This window comes from Microcebus murinus, chromosome 2 (genome assembly GCF_040939455.1).
Source record: "Microcebus murinus isolate Inina chromosome 2, M.murinus_Inina_mat1.0, whole genome shotgun sequence".
Taxonomy (NCBI): domain Eukaryota; kingdom Metazoa; phylum Chordata; class Mammalia; order Primates; family Cheirogaleidae; genus Microcebus; species Microcebus murinus.
This window is the reverse complement of record NC_134105.1, coordinates 22,913,186-22,935,150: the sequence shown is the minus strand read 5'-3', so window position 1 is coordinate 22,935,150 and position 21,965 is coordinate 22,913,186. Positions and strand designations below refer to the sequence as shown.

General features: G+C 47.6%; 1 protein-coding gene and 1 non-coding gene across 4 annotated transcripts; one reads left to right on the top strand and one right to left on the bottom strand.

Moving 5' to 3' along the window:
• The first annotated feature begins 2,500 nt into the window (after positions 1 to 2,500).
• On the top strand, positions 2,501 to 21,665 carry SYNC (syncoilin, intermediate filament protein). Of its 3 annotated transcripts, XM_075996173.1 has the most exons (5): positions 2,502 to 2,699; positions 6,042 to 7,230; positions 19,585 to 19,709; positions 19,878 to 19,954; positions 21,162 to 21,665. In XM_075996173.1, exons 1-5 carry the CDS (start codon positions 2,647 to 2,649, stop codon positions 21,170 to 21,172), a joined length of 1,455 nt encoding a protein of 484 aa, XP_075852288.1. In that variant the 5' UTR covers positions 2,502 to 2,646; the 3' UTR covers positions 21,173 to 21,665. The 3 variants fall into 3 exon arrangements, with proteins under 3 accessions (XP_012620840.2, XP_075852288.1, XP_075852291.1); XM_012765386.2 differs by lacking the exon at positions 21,162 to 21,665 and having other exon boundaries at positions 2,501 to 2,699; positions 19,878 to 20,541; XM_075996176.1 differs by lacking the exon at positions 19,878 to 19,954 and having other exon boundaries at positions 2,503 to 2,699.
• Positions 12,823 to 12,909, bottom strand: TRNASTOP-UCA (transfer RNA opal suppressor (anticodon UCA)). Its single transcript has one exon. It is a non-coding gene; the product is annotated as a tRNA-Sec (tRNA).
• Positions 21,666 to 21,965: the final 300 nt, after the last annotated feature.

Genomic DNA, 21,965 nt, shown 5'->3' with positions numbered 1-21,965 from the left:
AACACCCTTTCTCCTCCTTCCCGGCCACGTTACTTGGTCCATGGGGCCATCACCAGTCCTGGAGTTAATCTCTCCCATCCCTCCCTGCTTTCCTGGTTCTCAATGCTTATCACATCACTCGGCCCAGTGATTTGGCATTATTCTCTGCGTAGGTTTGTCTCCCCAGGAGACAATTCTAGCTTCCTCTACACTGAGAGCTTCTTGCAGGCCTGGGCCAAATAAGGCCATTTGCTCTGATACAGGGCCCAGCACAGACCAAGTGCCAATGTTTGCCAAGTGAGCTGGATCCTTTGGCCTCACTTACCTCCCTCTGTCTTGGTATGTGCAATCTGGCACATGCTACTTGGTGGTGAGTGGGCCAGGCCTGGCCCGCAGCAGGCATCAAATGTTGCCTGCATTGGCCTAAGTAAGACCATCTTTCTTTCCTTCCTTCCTTCAACAATTTTTTTTAGGTCCTATGTGCTAGGTCCTATGTTGGGCCCTGAGGACACAGCAGTAAACAAGACACATAAAGTCTCTGCCTTTGTGGGGCTTCCACTCTAGCAGGGGAAGCATAGGTGGAAAGAAGTGAAAATGAACAATATTGTTGCCGGTTGTGATAAGTGCTAACAGAAATAAACAGAGCAAGGAGATAAACAATCATGAGTGGACATGACGGGGGCTGTCAGGGAAGGCTTCTTTGCAGAGATGACTTGTGAGCCAAGACCTGAAGGATAAAAGACGCTGGGATGGGAAGAGCTGGCAAGGGTGTTCCAGGCAGAAGGAACAGCCAGAACAAAATCCTGGAGGTGGGGGGTTTTCTGGGACTCTGGGGGATTCAGTGTTTTGGCCTAAAGAAGGGCTTATGGGAGGCTAGGAAGGGTTAAGAAATTCAGTCTTGGGGGACTGCCCAGGGCCAGCTCTTGGACTGAGGGTTGGAGGGAAAGGACAGCCCTTCTGAATGCCACCCTTGCTGCCTGTTGCTTAGCACCCACAGCAAACAGAGCTGCTGGCGGCCTTGCCCTTGCTCCCTTAGCTCCCCTCTGACTGGCAGCAGATGTCAAAGGACCCGTGGCTGAGGCTTTGCCAGCCTCCTCCCCTGGGATATTTCAGGGGTAAGTCAGAAAATGACCAGCAGCCTCCAAAACCTGACTTTTTCCTCATGTATACCTTACAAGGGTGTATTTGGCTGCCCAGGGTGCTAAATCTTCCACCCCCTTGCATGAGACAAAGAGATATAAATATACAACCACAGGCGGCACACTCACATACATGGATGAATGAATACTCAGCCCTCAAACACAGGCACACGATCACACACAGGAGCATACACATGGCCCACAAACACAGTCATGGGAGCCAGCCCCACACACAGTCACACTCCACAATGGGTACAATCACCACACACATTGATCCTGAGATCATACAATCACAAGTCCACATGCCCACACACAGAGATGGGCATGCAACACCACAATCTCCTCCCCATACACCACACCCCAAACCATGATCATATGTTCCTACTGCCAGCCGTGAGCCCACTGATCACAACACACAAGCCCACATACACTCAACACCATTGCACGATTACCCCACCCCCACGCCCAGCTCAGGGCCTCTCAGATTAAACCGAAGGTCCCGGCTCTGGGGCTTGTTGCAGTGCACGGCATTCTTCTGCGATTGAGTCAAAGACCTCCCCAGACACAGGGGCTAAGTGGAAAAAAGGAATCAGAGGAGAGAATGTCTGGGGCCCAGGTCTGGGAAGAGGCCCAGCAGCCTGTCCTCACTTGGAGAGAAAGACCTCAGTGTTGAAGTCTGACCCTGACACTGGTGGGCTGAGGACTTGGGGGAGGGGCTATGCTTTGAAGTTGACCGAAGCCAGGCTGAGTAGGGGTGACAGGTGGAGCCAGGGAGAGACCCCAGGAAACCTCCAAGGGTGGGGCAGAAAGTTAAACATGGACTCAACCTTATAGATATAAACCCTTCTGCTGTCCTCCCACTGTCCTTCCCTAAGCCTAGCCAAGCCCCTGGGCCCTAGGCTGACCCCAAACACACGGGGTGTGGCCATTGAGCCGCGCCCTGCCTCACCCCTTCACTACAGCTGCGGGGCACAGCGCTGGGAGCGCCCGGAAGGTGGCCGTTCTCCCCCGCCCGCACAGGTGGGGGTCGGAGGGCGCCGAGCTGCGGCGGACACTCCCAGACACTTGGGGGCGAGGGGTGCTGGGTCCCTCTGAGCATCCCGCCCCACTCCCATGGCTGTTCTGGGAAGTGCTCTCTTGGGGCTGCAGAGCGCCCTTCTTCCCCTTCCCCTGCAACCGGGATCCCGGGAGAGGGAGGGCGGAGGGAAGGAAGGTTCGGGAAGATCTTGGGCTGGCTGGTTTTGGAAAGGCCGCCAAGCCGCTTTCCACCCCCACCCCTACCTCTCCGTCACCCCCACCCCTACCCCTGCGGGTCCTGGGAGGGGCGGCCTTTCCCCGCCCCCAGGGCCGCGCGGCCGCTCCCTCCTCCCGCGGCGGGAGCCCGGGCCAAGTGGGCGCGCCCGGCCCAGGGCCGGCCGGGATCCGGTGTCGCCTGCAGCTGGCAGTGCGGCGGGCGCGGGCGCCGGAGCGAGCGGCCCGCGGGGCCGGCTATTAATAACGCGGCGGCCGAGCCCGGGGTCGCGCAGCCATGGCTAGCCCGGAGCCCCGGCGAGGCGGGGACAGCACCGCCCAGGCCGCGAGGTAGGACCGTCCGGGGCCCGCGTCGCCGCCCCTTTTGGGAGGGGGTGCTGGACGTGTTCCCTTCCCCCACCCGCCAGCACCTTTCGCCCGGCTGGAGGGTAGTGGTCCAGCCGGGTGGGGCCCGGGGCGGAGCCACCTAGTGAAGGGAGTTGGGGGAGTCCAGGCAGGGGTCCTGGCATCTCCTTTTGTCTGTGGCTTTTCATAACATCCCTTCCCCTACTGCGGGCTGTGTGAGAATTAACCCTTTCAGGCTAGTGGGCATCAACCACTCAAATGCCATTTGGCCCATAGTGACCAGAGACACTACTCGGGTTTTTCCTTCATGGTTTGCTCCAAATGTCAGCTGGAGACGGAGGCCTCCCCGTTGCTGAATTCGCTGTGTGGACTTGGTGCAAGGTTGGGCATCTGCCAGCCTGAAGTTAAGAGTCTGCTCAAGCAGCTTGTTCTCCCCTGTGTGGCCTGCGATGGGGGTAGGGGGAGGACCCACTGTCCCAGCCGAGCAGGAGGGCCCTGGCTGGGCAGGGCAGTGGAGCAGGGCCCTCTCTGTCTATCCACACGCCAGCTTAGCACAGGTTAGGGGAAGGGACCTGTGGCTGAGGCTTTTGGGGGGAGGGGGGAGTATTTCTGCTCCAGGTCAGACTGTGGCCCTGGGACTTCCCAGTGTCCCAAGATTTGGAGGTGCAAATACACACCTCCTGACATGCCTTCACTGTCACACAAGGGTGCAAAGCTGAGCACTGTCTTACACATGTACGTGCCTGTACTGCCATCCACGAATACAGGTACACACAGAGTCAGACACTGGACTCTTGCCTGCACTGTGTCACACACACTCCCAGCCACAGTCCTGATGGACAGGGTTGGGGAGCTGGTAGGGTCCTCTGGGGACAGGGACAGAGTGGCAGAGCAGACTGCCTGGGGCCCAAGGAAGCCTGAGCTCGCTGTCTTTCCCCTTGGCCTCCCCTAATCTGCCTCTTTCCCTCTTCTCTCTTGGAGAGGCAGCTGCGTGAGGGCAGCGCCCAGCAGAGGCCTGGCACTGTGGGCGGGTGACAGAGGCAACACGGTGTGTGGCAACAGCACTGCCTGGAAGTCAGGAGGCCTGGCTTCCACTTCTAGCTTTGTCGCTCACCCCTGGGCAGATTTCCTCCTTGGAGCCCAGTGGGTCTCTGCCTTCCTTACAGAGCGGATGGCGGCTCTGCTTGTCCCCAGGCAGTTCACTCTCGGGGAGACAGACACACGCGCTTCTGTGAAGCGGGGCGCCAAGTGTGAAGACGTGCGTGCTGCACACAGAGTGCCCGAGAAGGGCGGTGGCACTGTGCTGGGAAACTCTCCACAGAGGAGATGGAGTTTGAGCGGGGCCTGAAGGATGAGTAGAATTTGTTAGGTCAACCAATGGAAGTGTATCCTGATAGCTGTGTGCCGAGCTCTTTTCCTGTGCCGTAGTTACCGCTTGGCGACCTCACTCGTGCCCTAGGAGGAGAACGGTAAACACCCTGCCTGCTCCGGGCTCCAGGGCTTCCACGAGGTGTGGAACCTCCAGTGGGTTCTTTGCTCTGTGCTTTGGCTTCCTGCCCTATAAAATGGGGATAATAGATGAGCATTCTCTAAACGAGTATTCATGTAAAATGCTTAGAAGAGAGCCTTGAAAACAGGTGAAGTTATTCCAAGGTGGGAGGTTCGGCAGGAGCATGACAGAGGGCCGTCCGCTGGGGACGCGGGGACTCTGTTGAGGGTCAGAGTGGGTCTGGCTGGCTGAGCAGGTGCATCCTTCCTGGCACTAGGAGCTCTACCTTCCCAGGTGGTACAGGGCTGTTCTCTGGTCAGGTGGTGTTCAAGAAGTTGCATTTCTCAGCTGCACATTGTGGGCTGAGAGTAGGAGGTATAAAAAGTTAACAAAAGCTCTGGGTTGCCAAGCATTGGGTGGCTTGCAGGAGTAATGTGAGATGAGACTAAAAAAGGTATGTTGGTGCCACATCTTTAGGACCTTGAAACCATGCTTAGCAGTTTGGCTATTTATGGGTGAAGTGGAGCAACATGGCTCCCTTTATGTTGTAGCAAGCTAAATGTGGCACTGTGGAGAATAGATTGGAGTGATGGTTGGTGCGGTGGCTCACACCTGTAATCCTAGAACTCTGGGAGGCTGAGTTGGGAGGATCGCTTGAGATCAGGAGTGCAAGACCAGCCTGAGCAAGAGTGAGACCTGGTCTCTACTAAAATAGAAAAAATTAGCCGGGTGTGGTGGTGTGCGCCTGTAGGCCTAGCTACTCAGGAGGCTGAAGCAAGAGTATGGGTTGAGGAGTTTGAGGTTGTAGTGAGCTATGATGATGTTACAGCACTCTAGTCCAGGCAACAGAGTGAGACTCTGTCTTAAAAAAAAAGAGGGGCTGGGCGTGGTGGCTCACGCCTGTAATCCTAGCACACTGGGATGCTGAGGCTGGCGAATCACTTAAGGTCAGGAGTTCCAAACCAGCCTGAGCAAGAGACCCCATCTTGACTAAAAATAGAAATTAATTGGACAACTAAAAATATATAGAAAAAAATTAGTCGGGCATAGTGGCGCATACCTGTAGTCCCAGCTACTCGAGAGGCTGAGGCAGGAGGATCGCTTGAGCCCAGGAGTTTGAGGTTGCTGTGAGCTAGGCTGACGCCACGGCACTCACTCTAGCCTGGGCAACAAAGTGAGACTCTGTCTCAAAAAAAAAAAAAAAAAAAAAAAGAATATGCTGGGAGGGAACCTTGGCTGCCGCAACAGCAGCGTTGTGTCCAGAGACTTCACTGCTCAGAGCACACCTCGGGGACAACTTTCAATATCCATTCCCCAAGTCAGTGATAATCTGGGCCTGGTCAGAAGTGAGCAAATATACAGCTCTTAACATATGTTAAAAAAAAAAAGAAGTGAGCAAATTAGGAGGATACTGGAAACCTTGGCATGTGTGGAATAATTGAAAGATAAGTTAGTTATCTTTAAGTGTTTAAGGAACTTACAGGAAAAAGAAGTCATAATTGTCTAGAATCCAGCGGTAAAGATTGCAAGGAAGAAGGTTTTGCCTCAACATTAGAATTTTATTATGACTGTGGAACAAACAGTGGTGCCTCAGGTGACTTTCCTGTCCTCGAAGGAAGCAGAGACTAGAAAGTGGTGTGAGGATGTCATCGGGGAGCCTCACAATGGACTGTGTGTGTATGTGTGTGGAGGGGTCACATCTACAGAGGGGAGGGAGCAGACAAGTGACCGCTGAGATCTGAGAACCTGATGCCATAAGGGCCTGGGGCTACTGGCACCAGTCACCAACCATCCTGGGATTGTGCCTGTCCTTTCATTTTCCGTCATTTCTCTTGCAGGGAAACAAGAGCAGAGACTAATTCTCCTCTTGAAGAGAACTCTGAATCCCTGAACGAGGCAGAGACCTTGAACCCAGAAGTTATTCTATCTTTGGAGGGGACCTTGAACCTAGAAGACATTCTCTACCTGGACGACACAGGTGACTTTGATGAGACACTCTCTGTGGAAGAGACTGAGAAGCCGGAGGAGACACTGTACATCGAGGAGCCCAGGCAGCCGGGTGACGAGACGGTGCACGCCGAGGAGCCATGTACCCTGAATCCGGAGGAGACGCTGAACGTGGAGGAAACTGTGGAGCCAGAGGAGGCACAGTTTGTGGAGGAGCCCGTGGAGCCAGGAAAGCCTACGATCCCAGAGCAGGTTGTCTATGGGGCAGAGACGGTCACAAGGGAGGAGAAACCTAACCCCGAGGAGAGCCTCAGAGCCGAGCGGAGCCCCAGCACGGAGGAGAACCTGAGCCTGGAGGACCTGGAATTGCTGGAGGGGCGATTCCAGCAGTGCGTCCAAGCCGTGGCCCAGCTGGAAGAGGAGAGGGATCAGCTCATCCACGAGCTCGTGTTGCTCCGGGAACCGGCCCTGCAGGAGGTGCAGCAGGTCCACCAGGACATCCTGGCTGCCTACAAGCTGCATGCCCAAGCAGAGCTGGAGCGGGACGGGCTGAGGGAGGAGATCCGGCTGGTCAAGCAGAAGCTGTTCAAGGTGACGAAGGAGTGTGTGGCCTACCAATACCAGCTGGAGTGCCGCCAGCAGGACGTGGCTCAGGTCGCCGAGTTCCGGGAAGTGCTGACTACGCGGGCAGCCCAGCTCTCGGAGGAACTGGCCCAGCTACGGGAGGCCTATCAGAAGCAGAAGGACCAGCTTCGACAACAACTCGAAGCACCCCCAAGTCAGAGCGATGGGCACTTTCTCCAGGAGAGCCGGCGACTCTCTGCCCAGTTTGAAAACCTCATGGCAGAGAGCCGCCAGGGCCTGGAGGAGGAGTATGAGCCTCAGCTGCTGCGGCTCCTAGAGAGGAAAGAGGCTGGGACCAAAGCTCTGCAGAAAACCCAGGCGGAGGTCCAGGAGATGAAGGAGGCCCTGAGACCCTTGCAAGCTGAGGCCCGGCAGCTTCAACTGCAAAACAGGAACCTGGAGGACCAGATCGCACTTGTGAGGCAAAAACGAGACGAAGAGGTTCAGCAATACAGGGTAGGCCCATTGGGCATGAAAGGAACTGAGGTCTTTTAACCTGGGGAAGGGAAGGTGACCAGAGTCCAGTGTCTTTGGGGCTGAAGGCTACTGTCACATGTAGGAAGAACAACTTGTTCTTTGGGGCCATTCACTCACTTCTTTCCTCCATTCTTCATTCATTCGGGCCTGTGGTAGGCGTTGAAAGTCATCTGCACTCTTAGTTTGCAAAGCATTTTTGCACAAGTTAGGTGTTCTTCACAATAATCCTGCAAGTTGAGTATTCTCATGTTTCATACGAGGAAACTGAGGCTCAGCGAGTTGTAGTAGTTTGAACTCTGGTCTACCCAACCCCAAATATTTCAGTGCTCTTTCCGAGAAACCATTGTCTACTTCTTACTGGAGAGTGAGTCACACTTGGGTATATATAGAGCAGCAGGGAATGAGGCTAGATGGAATGACTCCATTCCCTTCTCTCCACCTCACATTTATCCTGCAAATCCTACCTATCCAATCTCTACCTTAAAGTCTTCCGGTTTTTAGACTAGGATGAAATCTACAAATCTCTACTCTTCATTTTCCTTTTTTGTGCATTTGCCACCATCTTCCTTGTATTCAAATCATTTCTGATTAAGTGTGAGCCATTCTAATCCCTTTTTAGAACATAGTGGGATATAAATACTAAATGCATAAACAATTACGTCGTCTCTCCCACAGACTGTGAGCTTGCAGAAGGTAAGGAGTATGTTTTATTTATCTCTGTTTTATTCTGTGCCACTCATGGCTCAGAGCACACCTCAGTTAAGTGCTGAGTTAAGTGCTGCTGGGCACTCTGAGAAGACTACAGTGTGATGCTTTAGGCAATATTTTTGTCTTTTGAAACTTATACTCCTTTGGATAAATTTAAAAATCTATGCCCTCCCAGATATTCTTTTTCCAAATATTTTTCCTCTTATGCCTGCAGGTGTCTCTTCTAGAGATAATGATAGTTTCAGCCTCTCATGTTGAAAGCTGTCCTCAAAGGTGTGTTCATATTTACCTATTAAAAAGGTCTTCAGGCCGAGCGCGGTGGCTCACGCCTGTAATCCTAGCACTCTGGGAGGCCGAGGCGGGCGGATTGCTCGAGGTCAGGAGTTCGAGACCAGCCTGAGCAAGAGCGAGGCCCTGTCTCTACTATAAATAGAAAGAAATTAATTGGCCAACTAATATATATAGAAAAAAAAAAACTAGCCGGGCATGGTGGCACATGCCTGCAGTCCCAGCTACTTGGGAGGCTGAGGCAGGAGGATCGCTTGAGCCCAGGAGTTTGAGGTTGCTGTGAGCGAGGCTGACGCCACAGCACTCACTCTAGCTTAGGCAACAAAGCGAGACTCTGTCTCAAAAAAAAAAAAAAAATTAAAAAAAAAAAAAAAAAGGTCTTCAAATTGGCTGGCCAGCCTGTGAGCAAGGATAGAGCCTGCTGAGTGGGGGGCTTCAGGATGTGATAAAGCAGCAGAAAGTTGATTTTTCCTTTGGGAAAATGTCTGAAGGTGTTTTCTCTGGGGACTTACAGTTCCTCCAAGGATGAATTTTCCATCCGCTTGAGCAGGAGGAACATCCCTGACTTCCAGTGTTCTAGGCAGAGGGCAACGGAGGCTGGGGGGTCCCATCATTGATTTTCCAAGCATTCACTTATAGCTATTTTATTTTTTTTGAGACAGAGTCTTGCTTTGTTGCCCAGGCTAGAGTGAGTGCCATGGCGTCAGCCTAGCTCACAGCAACCTCAAACTTCTGGGCTCAAGCAATCCTCCTGCCTCAGCCTCCTGAGTAGCTGGGACTATAGGCATGCGCCACCATGCCTGGCTAATTTTTTCTATATATATTAGTTGGCCAATTAATTTCTTTCTATTTATAGTAGAGATGGGGTCTTGCTCTTGCTCAGGCTGGTTTCGATCTCCTGACCTCGAGCAATCCGCCTGTCTCGGCCTCCCAGAGTGCTAGGATTACAGGCGTGAGCCACTGCGCCTGGCCTCATAGCTATTTTAAACCCAAATCTCATCTTTGTCTTCCACAGTGTCCTGTGTCTGAAGCCTCTCAAATTTAGATTTTGAAGAAAATAGTTCTTCCCCTGAAACAGAGCACTGGGAATAAGACTGTCACCAAGAAGAGCAGGGTGGTGGGGGGGGACTGTCACACAGATTCATCATTCCCTTGCCCCCTCCCCTTTTGCTCTGTACCTGGTTCCTATGGAGCAAAAATCTGGGTCAAAGTGGGATACAGTGGATCAAGAGCTGCTGTGCTTTGGGAAAAGCTGTGTAGGATAAGCCTTGAGTTGAGTGGAATGTGTTTTTTACGGAATAAAGGAAAAGCTAAGGAGGAAAAAACCAAGTGGAGTAAGCGAGGCCAGCCCAAAGGGCTCTGGCTCAAAGGTGCAGGCAAAGCTCCTTGGGGAAGCCAATGTGGCTGGAAATAAATGGTAGATGCAGACAAAAGGGAGCATTCCACACAGAGAAAGTGGCTTAGGGGATTTGTTTCAAGAAGTTGTCAATCTCCAGCACAGGCTCTTTGTTGGTAACTCGGGAACTGAGAAGATTTGCACTAAGACACTTTAAGAAACCCAGGAGTCAAAGAGGGTGCTTTTATGGACACACGAGTCTGTAGGAGGTGGCTTTGGCTTGGAGCAAGAACAGCTGTAGACGTATAAAATGGGAAAGGAACCGTTAGGGTTTTGCTCCTGCCCCCAACCCTCTGGTCCAGGTATCCTCAAGAATAAAATCGGACTATGCAGAAGTTGAATGTGGATAAGGAGCTGAAAAAAATCTAGGTTGAAACTAAAAACCTTCAGCCTCCTCACCCCTCCTCCTCCAACCCCCAGGGTTAGGGATTACATTCTAAAGAGCATCTCTTCCTAATACTGCCTCTCTCGGGAGGGCTTCAGTCAAACCCTACCTTGAGGAGCCGTTCTTCAGAGTGAGGAGCTTCAGCACCAAGAGCTATTCATTCACCCCTCCTCCCTGCACTCCATGGAACGCTGGTGACTCCCAGAGATTTGGATATACCCTTAAGGGGATGGGTCCCCTGTTGAAAATGGCTGCATTCACTTCTCTGAAAACTTTGTCAAGCTTTCTGTAGTCTATAGTATGAAAACAGTGAGACTGGGCACAGTGGCTCATGCGTGTAATCCTAGTATTTTGGGAGGCAAAGGCGGGAGGATTGTTTGAGCCCAGGAGTTGGAGGCTGCCATGAGCTATGATCATATTACTGCACTTCAGCTTGGGAGACAGAGCAAGACTCTGGCTCTTAAAAAAAAAAAAGAAAACACCGTGGGGTTTTGTCATAATATTGAATGTTTTCAAGCTATGCATACTACCCTTACCACCCAACATCCTCCCCCCATTTTTTTATTGGTTCAGTCTAGTGAAAGGGCACTTATTTATTTAGCATAAATACTGTCCTTAACAGCTAATACGCAAATAGACATTAATAACTCTAAGTCAGGGTAGAACGTAATATGTGATTTAAGAGAGGTACAGGTAAGAGGGTTATGGGATAATGAAATTATTTTTAGCCATTGGTTAAATCAGAGAACTTTTCATGGAAAAAGAGGTAAAATTTGAGTTAGGTATTATGCTGTCCAACAGAAATATAATGCAAGCCACATCAAAAAAGTAAAGAAGGGCCAGGCGAGGTGGCTCACTCACACCTGTAATCCTAGCACTTTGGGAGGCACTTTTGGGAGGTGGATCCTAGCACTTTTGGGAGGTGGATCGCTCAAGGTCAGGAGTTTGAAACCACCCTTAGCAAGAGCGAGACCCCATCTCTACTATAAGTAGGAAGAAATTAATTGACCAACTAAAAATATATAGAAAAAATTAGCCAGGCATGGTGGCGCATGCCTGTAGTCCCAGCTACTCGGAAGGCTGAGGCAGGAGGATCGTTTGAGCCCAGGAGTTTGAGGTTGCTGTGAGCTAGGCTGACGCCACAGCACTCTAGTCTGGGCAATAAAGAGAGACTATCTCAAAAAAAAAAAAAAGAAAAAAAAAAGTAAAGAAGGCTGGGTGTGGTGGCTCACGCCTGTAATTCTAGCACTCTGGGAGGCCAAGGTGGGTGGATCATTTGAGCTCAGGAGTTTGAGACCAGCTGAGCAAGAGTGAGACCCCATCTCTACTAACAAAATAGAAAGAAATTAGCTGGACAACTAAAAATATGTAAAAGATTAGCCGGGCATGGTGGTGCATGCCTATAGTCCCAGCTACTCAGGAGGGTGAGGCAGAGGGATTGCTTGAGCCCAAGAGTTTGAGGTTGCTGTGGGCTAGGCTAATGGTCATGGCACTCTAGCCCGGGCAACAGAGTGAGACGCTGTCCCAAAAAAAAAAAAAAAGTATTTCATAGAGTGATCCTGGGAAAATGCACAAATCATCAAATCTGAAACTATCCCAGTACATCGTTGGAAATCACTGGGTAAAATTCTACAACTCTGGTAATGTGTCAGAAAACTAATCCAGGGAATTCCTTATTCATGGCATCACAATCCTAGTTATCTTTTTTTTGGCAGGGGACACAGAGTCTTCGTCCCCCCAGCTAGAGTGGTGCGGCATCATCACAACTCACTGCAGCTTCAAACTCCTGGGCTCAAGTGATCCTCCTGCCTGGGCCTCTTAGAGTGCTAGGATTATAGGCAGGAGCCACCATACCAGGGCATCCGATTTATCTTTGCCTGAAATCTCAGCCTATTCTTTGACTTCTTACCTTTTTGCCCCATCCATTCAGACATCAAGCTTATTATTCTGCATTTATAATTGCATCCTTTCCTTTCCTTTCCTTTTCTTTTTCTTTCTTTTTTTTTTTTTTTTTTTTTTGAGACAGAGTCACACTCTGTTGCCCAGGCTAGAGTGCCATGGCGTCAGCCTAGCTCACAGCAACCTCAAACTCCTGGCTCAAGAGATCCTCCTGCCTTGGCCTCCCAGAGTGCTAGGATTAGAGGCGTGAGCCACCACGCTCGGCCCTGAAACACTTTTTTTAAAGAAAGGTATCACTATGTTGACCCAGGTTGGGGTACAGTAGCTATTCACAGATGCAATCATAGCACACCATAGTTCAAACTCCTGGCTTAAGCAATCCTCCTGCCTCACCTTCTCGAGATGGGACTATAGGTGTGCCGCTGCATCCAGCTACTACCAAACACTCTTGATGTGAGCTTCTCCCATTGCTATACCATAATTAAAGTAGGAATCAAGGTCGGAAGGACCTAATCCTTTTTTCTGAAATGGCTTCCTAAACTGTTTGCCAAAGGTCTCCTATTTCATCTGATTACAAGTGTGCCCTTTTAATCTTTAGGCTGCACTCCACTCTTACAAAGTTTGCCTCTGTCATTACCTTCATCATCTATTCCAGGGGTCCTCAAACTTTTTAAACAGGGGGCCAGTTCACTGTCCCTCAGACCGTTGGAGGGCCAGACTATAGTTTAAAAAAACTATGAACAAATTCCTGTGCACACTGCACATATCTTATTTTGAAGTAAAAAAACAAACGGGCAAAAACACCCACATGTGGCCCATGGGCCGTAGTTTGAGGACGCCCGATCTATTCATTCAACATAGTTTCTTTTTTTCTTTCTTTTTAAATTTTTTTTGGCGCCCGAAAGGTGGAAATGAACCACTCTGTCGCTAGACAGCTACAGGTTTGAAGCCTGCACCCCAGACCACTGAGGATCATCCGGGTCAGCATAGTTTCTGAGTGCCTACTTACTGTGTGCCAGGCAGTGAGCTATGTGCTGGCAACAGAGATGAGAAATTGTGTGTGTGTGTTCACTCATGCATGCTTCTTCCCTCAAATAGGCTGCAGTCCAAAGATACCAGATAAAATGAACTTTTTGTTTTTAGACAGGATCTCTCTTGTCACCTATGCTGGAGTACAGTGGCCTCATCATAGCTCACTGCAACCTTGGAAACTCCTGGGCTCAAGCGATTCTCCTGCGTCAGGGTCCCAAGTAGCTGGGACTATAGACACATGCCATCATACCTGGCTAATTTTTTTTTTTTTTTTGTAGAGATGGGGTCTCACCTTGTTCAGGCTAGTCTCGAACTCTAAGCCTCAAGCAATCCTTCCACCTTGGGCTCCCAAAGTGCTAGGATTACAGGCATGAGCCACTGTGCCTGAACAAAATGAACATATTTCAAAAAGAACCTAAGCACTGTTGATTTTAAGATGCATCCCGATCTGAGATGTTAAAATGTGAAAGTCTTAGAATCAATGAAATAATTAATATACTTCAATGTGATCAGCACTGTTAGTAGTTGTAGGAATAAGGCACTGTACCAATGAAATAGGAAATAAGGGAAAATTTCACTGAGGATTAACAATAGCATGTACTTGAAGCTTTACACATAATTTACTTAATCCTTACATCTGTATGAGGTAGAGGTGTGAGGTGTTTGAAAAATGAGAAAACAGGCCGGGTGCGGTGGCTCACGCCTGTAATCCTAGCACTTTGGGAGGCCGAGGCAGGCGGATTACTCAAGGTCAGGAGTTCGAAACCAGCCTGAGCAAGAGTGAGACCCTGTCTCTACTATAAATAGAAAGAAATTAATTGGCCAACTAATATATATAGAAAAAATGAGCCAGGCATGGTGGTGCATGCCTGTAGTCCCAGTTACTTGGGAGGCTGAGGCAGGAGGATTGTTTGAGCCCAGGAGTTGGAGGTTGCTGTGAGCCAGGCTGACGCCATGGCAATCACTCTAGCCTGGGCAACAAAGCAAGACTCTGTCTCAAAAAAAAATAAAAATAAAGAAAGAAAGAGAAGAAAGGAAAGAGAAGAAAGGAAAGAAAGGAAGGAAGAAAGGAAGGAAGAAAGGAAGGAAGGAAGGAAGGAAGGAAGGAAGGAAGGAAGGAAGGAAGGAAGGAAGGAAGGAAGGAAGGAAGGAAGAAAAGAAAGAAAGGAAAGAAAGAAAGAAAGAAAGAAAGAAAGAAAGAAAGAAAGAAAGAAAGAAAGAAAGGAAGGAAGGAAGAAAGAAGAAAGAAAGAAAGAAAAAGAAAACAAACAGAGGTGAGAAAGCAAAGTTATTTGTCCAGGGTTATATAGCTTGGGAGTGAAGGAGCGAGGATATAACCCTGAGCAATCTGACTGGAGTCTCCTCGTCTCAACCATTACAAGATGCTGGAACTGAGCCTTGAAGAATGAACCCACTGGGTAGGTAAGGGAGAGACATTCCAGGTAGAGGAAACAGCACCTACAAAAGCATGAAAACACAAAAAGACGTTTTGGGAAGCGAGTGAAATATGGCTGAATCATAAGGAACATGAGATGTAGACAGATGAGTCTAGAGTGGGAGACTGGGACCAGATTCTAAATGGTTTTCTTTACACAGTGGTTTTCAAAAAGGCTTTTTCTAAAGCCATGGATACTTTCCCCAAAACAGAATTTTGTAAGAAATGCCAGTATATAAAACAGATAAAAGTGGAGTTATTCTCTAGCTGAACAGCAGTAGCAAGGGCACTCCAATTTGGCTTCCTCCTGAGGTTTCACAGAAAAGTTTGAAAACCACTAGAGAGCCTGTATTTATGAAGGCAACATCCTAGCCCCACCACTTACTTAGACATTGTGGACAAATTACCTTTTTTTTTTTTTGAGACAGAGTCTCACTCTGTTGCCCGGGCTAGAGTGCTGTGGCGTCAGCCTAGCTCACAGCAACCTCAAACTCCTGGGCTCAAGCGATCCTCCTGCCACAACCTCCTGAGTAGCTGGGACTATAGACATGTGCCACCATGCCCAGCTATTTTTTTCTATACATTTTTAGTTTTCCAGCTATAATTTCTATTTTTCTTTTAGTAGAGATGGTGTCTCTTTCTTGCTGAGGCTGGTCTCGAACTCCTGAGCTCAAATGATCCTCCTACCTCGGCTTCCCAGAGTGCTAGGATTACAGGCGTGAGCCACTACACCTGGCCTGGACAAATTACTTAACCTCTGTGGCTCAGTTCTCTCATGTGTAAAGTCGGATTAATATTCCTACATCATAGGGTTGCATGAAACTAGTTAATATTTTAACACTTCATATCAAGTATTATGTGTAGGGTGCATAACTAAAAGCAGGAACCTACAATCTGATAGGGAGTTAGACATGAATAAAGAGTAGCAATGTAAGAGTTTAGATGCTACTGGCCTTCCTGCCCTCCACCTCCTTACAGCCACCTGTGCTTCAGCCACCCCAAATTACCTGCAGCTCCAGTGAGCCCACTTTCCCACAATTCCATACCTGTACATTGACTAGACCTCCTTTCCCCTTTTATTACTTATCTCTTATTTGTCCTTTAAACCCAAGTTTTATTTATTTATTTTTGAGACAGAGTCTCGCTTTGTTGCCCAGGCTTGAGTGAGTGCCATAGCATCAGCCTAGCTCACAGCAACCTCAAACTCCTGGGCTCAAGCAATCCTACTGCCTCAGCCTCCCAAGTAGCTGTGACTACAGGCATGTGCCACCATGCTTGGCTAATTTTTTCTATATATTGGTTGGCCAATTAATTTCTTTCTATTTATAGTAGAGACAGGGTCTCGCTCTTGCTCAGGCTGGTTTCGAACTCCTGACCTCGAGCAATCCACCCGCCTCAGCCTCCCAGAGTGCTAAGATTACAGGCATGAGCCACGACTGGCCCCAAGTTTTATTTCTTCCTGTAAAGTTTTCCCTAACATCTTTAGTGTGATACCCACCTTTTTTTTAAGACAGAGTCTCTCTCTGTCGCTCTGGTAGTATCTTGGTGTGAGCCTAGCTCACAGCAACCTCAGACTCTTGGGCTCAAGTCACGAACCACAACACCTGGCTATTTTTTTTTAGTAGAGATGGGATCTTGAACTCCTGACCTCAAGTGATCCTACCACCTCAGCCTCCCAGAGTGCTAGGATTATAGTTGTGGGCAACAGTGCCCAGCTTTTTTTTTATTGTCTTACCCAGAGTAGAATGCAGTGGTATCAACATAGCTCACTGCAACCGCAAACTCTTGGGCTCAAGGGATCCTCCTGCCTCAGCCTCCTGAGTAGCTGAGACTAGAGGCATGTACCAATGCCCAAGCTAATTTTTCTATTTTTAGTAGAGACAGGGTCTTGCTCTTGCTGGTCTTGAACTTCTGAGCTCAAGCGATCTTTCTGCCTGAGCCTCCCAGAGTGCTAGGATTACAGGCATGAGCCATGGAGCCTGGCCTCTGTCCTGTTTCTACAGCACCTACTGGTATCACTTTATTATTGTTCTAGCCACTCCTGCTCTCTTGAGGTGAAGTTAGCTTTTCTGTCTTCAGCCTAAGTAGTACCAAGTAGAAAATTAAATCAGGAGTATCACCAATAAAGGTGCTACTAGAGATCGAATTTGGTATTGGGGTCACTGGTATGTAGGTGGGGGAAGGCAGAGAACAAGGGTCAGGGCTTCTAGGTGAAAGAAGTGGCAGGAGCAAAGGCATAGGGATTTGTGAGTTGGTCAGGCTAGAGCAGCACTGTCCTATGTAAGTATCATGCAAGCCACAGATGTCATTTTTTATTTTTTTTATTTTTTTGAGACAGAGTCTCACTTTGTTGTCCAGGCTAGAGTGAGTGCCGTGGCGTCAGCCTAGCTCACAGCAACCTCAAACTCCTGGGCTTGAGTGATCCTTCTGCCTCAGCCTCCCGAGTAGCTGGGATTACAGGCATGCGCCACCATGCCCGGCTAATTTTTTTTTTATATATATATCAGTTGGCCAATTAATTTCTTTTCTATTTATAGTAGAGACGGGGTCTCGCTCTTGCTCAGGCTGGTTTTGAACTCCTGACCTTGAGCAATCCGCCCGCCTCGCCTCCCAAGAGCTAGGATTACAGGCGTGAGCCACAGCGCCCGGCCTCACAGATGTCATTTTAAATTTTCTAATAGCAACATTAATAAGAAACAGGTGAAATTAGCTTTCATATACTTTATTTAACCCAGCATATATGAAATACTATTTCAACATGTAAGCAAAATCAAAAGTTGAGCTATTTTACTTTTTTGTGCTTGTGCTAAGTTTCAGAAATTTGCTGTGTATTTTACACTTATAGCACATCTCAATTCAGACTAGCCACACCCAAGTGCTCAATAGCCATGTGTGACTAGTGGCTTCTGTACTGGACAGTGTGTGGCTAGAGGAAAATGTTCATATGGAAGAGTAATGGAGTTCCCAGTTGATGATAGGGGCCAAACTAGAGGGAGTCTGAATACCACTCCAGAAAGTAGAAAACATTTGAAGGATTTTGAGATGATAAAACAGTTTTTGGAAAGTTAACTGAGTGGTGCACTACACTACATTAAGACTGGAGACTGACCTTACTGCCACCACAGCGATCCTTCCTTCCTCTTAACGAGGCTGGTTTTACCCTGTCACAGCTTATCATTGATGGTGCAGACCACTTTCCCCAACATGTACTTTTATGCCTCACCAAAACAGGTTTGCTAGATAGTGAAGTTTGGGAAATTGGGACAGCAGTACACAGATGCCTCCCTTCAGATGACACTCTTAGGTGGTAAGGCTGCATCTCTGTGTGGTGTCATGGCTGGGCACTAAAAGGCCTTTTGACAATGTTGCTGAAAGTTGAGTATCAGACATTCAGATTGATGTGCCATAGGTACAATGTCAAGGATGACTCAGAGAACAAATTATTTAGATCCTTATTATAGCATGTACTCCAAGTGGATTCCTATCTTAGTATTCTTCAATATCTGAGGTGAAGTCATTGTCCTTTTATTTTTTTTTTTTTTGAGACAGAGTCTCGCTTTCTTGCCTAGGCTAGAGTGAGTGCCGTGGCGTCAGCCTAGCTCACAGCAACCTCAAACTCCTGGGCTCAAGCAATCCTGCTGCCTCAGCCTCCCGAGTAGCTGGGACTACAGGCACGAGCCACCATGCCCGGCTGATTTTTATATTATATATATTAGTTGGCCAATTAATTTCTTTCTATTTTTATGGTAGAGACGGGGTCTCGCTCAGGCTGGTTTTGAACTCCTGACCTTGAGCAATCCGCCCGCCTCGGCCTCCCAGAGTGCTAGGATTACAGGCGTGAGCCACCGCGCCCGGCCCATTGTCCTTTTAAAACATACCAGCTTGGGCCAGGCGCGGTGGCTCACGCCTGTAATCCTAGCACTCTGGGAGGCTGAGGCGGGCAGATTGCTTGAGGTCAGGAGTTCGAAACAGCCTGAGCAAGAGTGAGACCCTGTCTCTACTATAAATACAAAGAAACTAATTGGCCAACTAATATATACAGAAAAAAAAATTAGCCGAGCTTGGTGGCACATGCCTGTAGTCCGAGCTACTTGGGCGGCTGAGACAGTAGCATTGCTTGAGCCCAGGAGTTTGAGGTTGCTGTGAGCTAGGCTGACACCATGGCACTCACTCTAGCCTGGGCAACAAAGTGAGACTCTGTCTCAAAAAACAAAACAAAACAAAAACCACAAAAAAACCCCCATACCAGCTTGAAATCCCTCTCTAAGTCCCTCCTGCTTCCTCAAGGATCCATGCCAGCTAGCAGGCTAACCCAGAGATGGACTTGCTGACATCTTCCTGACCTTATTCCTCAGGCATAAATCCTAGGCAGAGGCAATTTACAGAATGCATCCCTGCCTGATTTTGGCAGAATGAGAAACAGTAATCTTAGGGCTTCCAAGGGTTTCCTGGGCATAGCATCTTCCAATTTATAACTTTTGAACAAATTCAATCTTTTTGTGTAAAGAAAAAAGTATGCAGGAAATTAACAACTATGATAGTCATCTCACTAATAAAGCATCTATTTGCATATATTAAGGGGTGCTAAGTAGAGGTATCTCTGACTTCAAGGAGCTTCAGATACAGAAACTTTTCCTGCAGACTAACAACCTAATTATCTTCTAAGCATGGACTTCTGTTGTACAACTTTTCTAGAATTCTAGCCAATATTTTAAGAATAATTGCTTCCATAAAGCAATGGAAGGTTTCTTGGTTTCTTTAAACTTAAATTGTTGAACTTATTACTACCATTCTCTTGGTGGAAACATGCATATGGAAGAAGTGTATGAAATTCTCAGGTCACCAACTGAAGGACCAAAATCCTCCCCAACAGCACTAAGTTAAGACTGTGAAACTGAAACCTCCCTCTGAGTACCCACTCACCCTCTTAGGATTCTATTAAGGAAGCTGTGGTTAACAGACAAGACTCCTTTTATGTCACTATTTTCAAAAGCATTATTACTTTTTTGTTCAAGATATAACCTTTTAGTTAAGTATCAGTTTCCTAACCTATGATAAAAAGATATTGCCAGTCTCAATACTGTTACGTAGATTAAACAATGTACAAAAAAGTGCTTTAGAAACTATAATGGACAATGTCAGATTTTTATTGTTTGGCTCATTAGAAATGTTCTTGCCCGTCTCATGCAGGAACAGCTGGAGGAAATGGAAGAACGAAAGAGGCAGTTAAGAAGTGGGGTGCAACTCCAGCAACAGAAGAATAAAGAGATGGAGCAGCTAAGGATCAGTCTTGCTGAAGAGCTCTCAACCTATAAGTCAGTTTTTGCCCCTACCCAAATCTCATCTAACACTGGCTGAGATGATGGTGGGGAGGGCTCAGAGAAAATTTCACTTAAACAGTAAAAAACTAAAAAGATTTGGGAAATTATTTTCAAATTGTGCTCATCCACGAGCAGATGGAAAATGGCTCTCTTTTTTTAAAGGGCTATGCTACCCAAGAGCCTGGAACAGGCCGATGCTCCCACTCCTCAGGCAGGTGGAATCGAGACACAGTCTCAAGGTGATCTTTGTGGGAGAGTGGTGCTTGCATCGTCACTGCTTTCCTAACTTAATACTAATTAATGCCTTTTTTTAAAAAAAACAAAACTTAAGTGTGTATCTAATGACAAGTCACAATCAACACATCTATCCATAGTTTCCTTATGGAATATTCAAAGGCTGTGGTTTGGGGTAGAAGCAAGGAAGCTGTTCCTATTTCACACAGACTTTTAGCGCCTAGCAAACTAAAGGCATCTTTCTGAGCAATGAACTCTTCAGGATCCCTTCTCCAATGTTTTACCAATATGTTCTCGTATACTTTATAAAGTCCCTTGTATTATTCCCTTAAAGAAACTAAGGATAAAAGAAAGGATTTGTCAAGTTGTGTATTATATAGATGCTCATAAATTTTAGTCTTCATTTCCTAAACTTAAGTCTTGGATACAAACTCACAAATAACTATTTTAACTGATGCTTTTTTTAACTTTCTAGGATTTTCTTATATTCAAGTGTAACTGACTATATTTAATCTTTGAGAGATTACTATAACCTTGTGACTGAGGACAGTGATCTGCTAATTCCTGTGTGTGGATCAGATTAAAAGTACAATAGAGGCCGGGCGCGGTGGCTCACGCCTATAATCCTAGCTCTTGGGAGGCCGAGGCGGGCGGATTGCTCAAGGTCAGGAGTTCAAAACCAGCCTGAGCAAGAGCGAGACCCCGTCTCTACTATAAATAGAAAGAAATTAATTGGCCAACTGATATATATATAAAAAAAATTAGCCGGGCATGGTGGCGCATGCCTGTAGTCCCAGCTACTCGGGAGGCTGAGGCAGAAGGATCGCTGGAGCCCAGGAGTTTGAGGTTGCTGTGAGCTAGGCTGACGCCATGGCACTCACTCTAGCCTGGGCAACAAAGTGAGACTCTGTCTCAAAAAAAAAAAAAAAAAAAAAAAGTACAATAGGGAAAAGACAATAAGAAAAATTTTAACTATCCCCTTTCAACACTATCATATAGATTATTATTCATTCTGTTTTACAAATAGGAGGCACCCAAATATTTGCTGGGGAAAAGTCATCCCTGATCATATATAAATCACACTGTAGCAATCTCTCTTCAACACAGCCTGTACTAACTAAACCTCAGAAGTTCATTGTTATAAACTTTCTACTGTATTATTTCAAGTTGCAGAAAGTATAAACTTATTCTTTCTTTTTCTCAACCCTACAGGGGCTGTTTAGAAATATATGGCCAAATCTGTAACCCAGAAACAACAAAAAAAAACTTAGCAAAGGATCCCTAAGTGCCCTTTGGACATACTTTCTTCCAGACAAAGGAGTGCCAGAGACTTGGCAAGCAATTCATCCTGTGAAAGTTGCAGATACTGGCTGACTTGCTTAAACAGATTCTGGAGTTGGCTGGAGGCAGAACACCAGTCAACGCTAGCTGGATTCTATTTCATATGCTGCTGGTACTGATTCCAATGCACTGAGGAAAGGAAAAATGAGCCTCCTGTCTTCCAGCAGCAATCTTCACATACATGCTGAGTAAAAAATGAATGTATGGACATATTCTGCAGTATTATGAAAAATGTATCTTGCCTTCTTATGACCTGAACATTTTTTGGGGAGGGGAGGAGGGGTCAAAAAGGCAGCCAGTTTTCATTACATGGATTTACAATTTGAATTATTTTGTGCCATGAGTGCTAGATTTTAAATGAATCCTTTTACAAAATTTTTTTTCTTTCTTTTGAGACAGTCTCACTTTGTTGCCCAGGCTAGAGTGAGTGCCGTGGCATCAGCCTAGCTCATAGCAACCTCAAACTCCTGGGCTCAAGCAATCCTACTGCCTCAGCCTCCCAAGTAGCTGGGACTACAGGCATGTGCCAACATGCCCGGCTAATTTTTTCTCTATATATTAGTTGACCAATTGATTTCTTTCTAATTATAGTAGAGATGGGGGTCTCACTCTTGCTCAGGCTGGTTTCGAACTCCTGACCTCGAGCAATCCGCCTGCCTCAGCCTCCCAAAGTGC

Coding starts and splice junctions, on each gene's coding strand:
- SYNC (XM_012765386.2), top strand. CDS start 2,647: ATGGCTAGCCCGGAGCCCCGGCGAGGCGGGGACAGCACCGCCCAGGCC. Junction 2,700..6,041: donor AGCACCGCCCAGGCCGCGAG/GTAGGACCGTCC, acceptor TTTCTCTTGCAG/GGAAACAAGAGCAGAGACTA. Junction 19,710..19,877: donor GAAGAGCTCTCAACCTATAA/GTCAGTTTTTGC, acceptor CTTTTTTTAAAG/GGCTATGCTACCCAAGAGCC.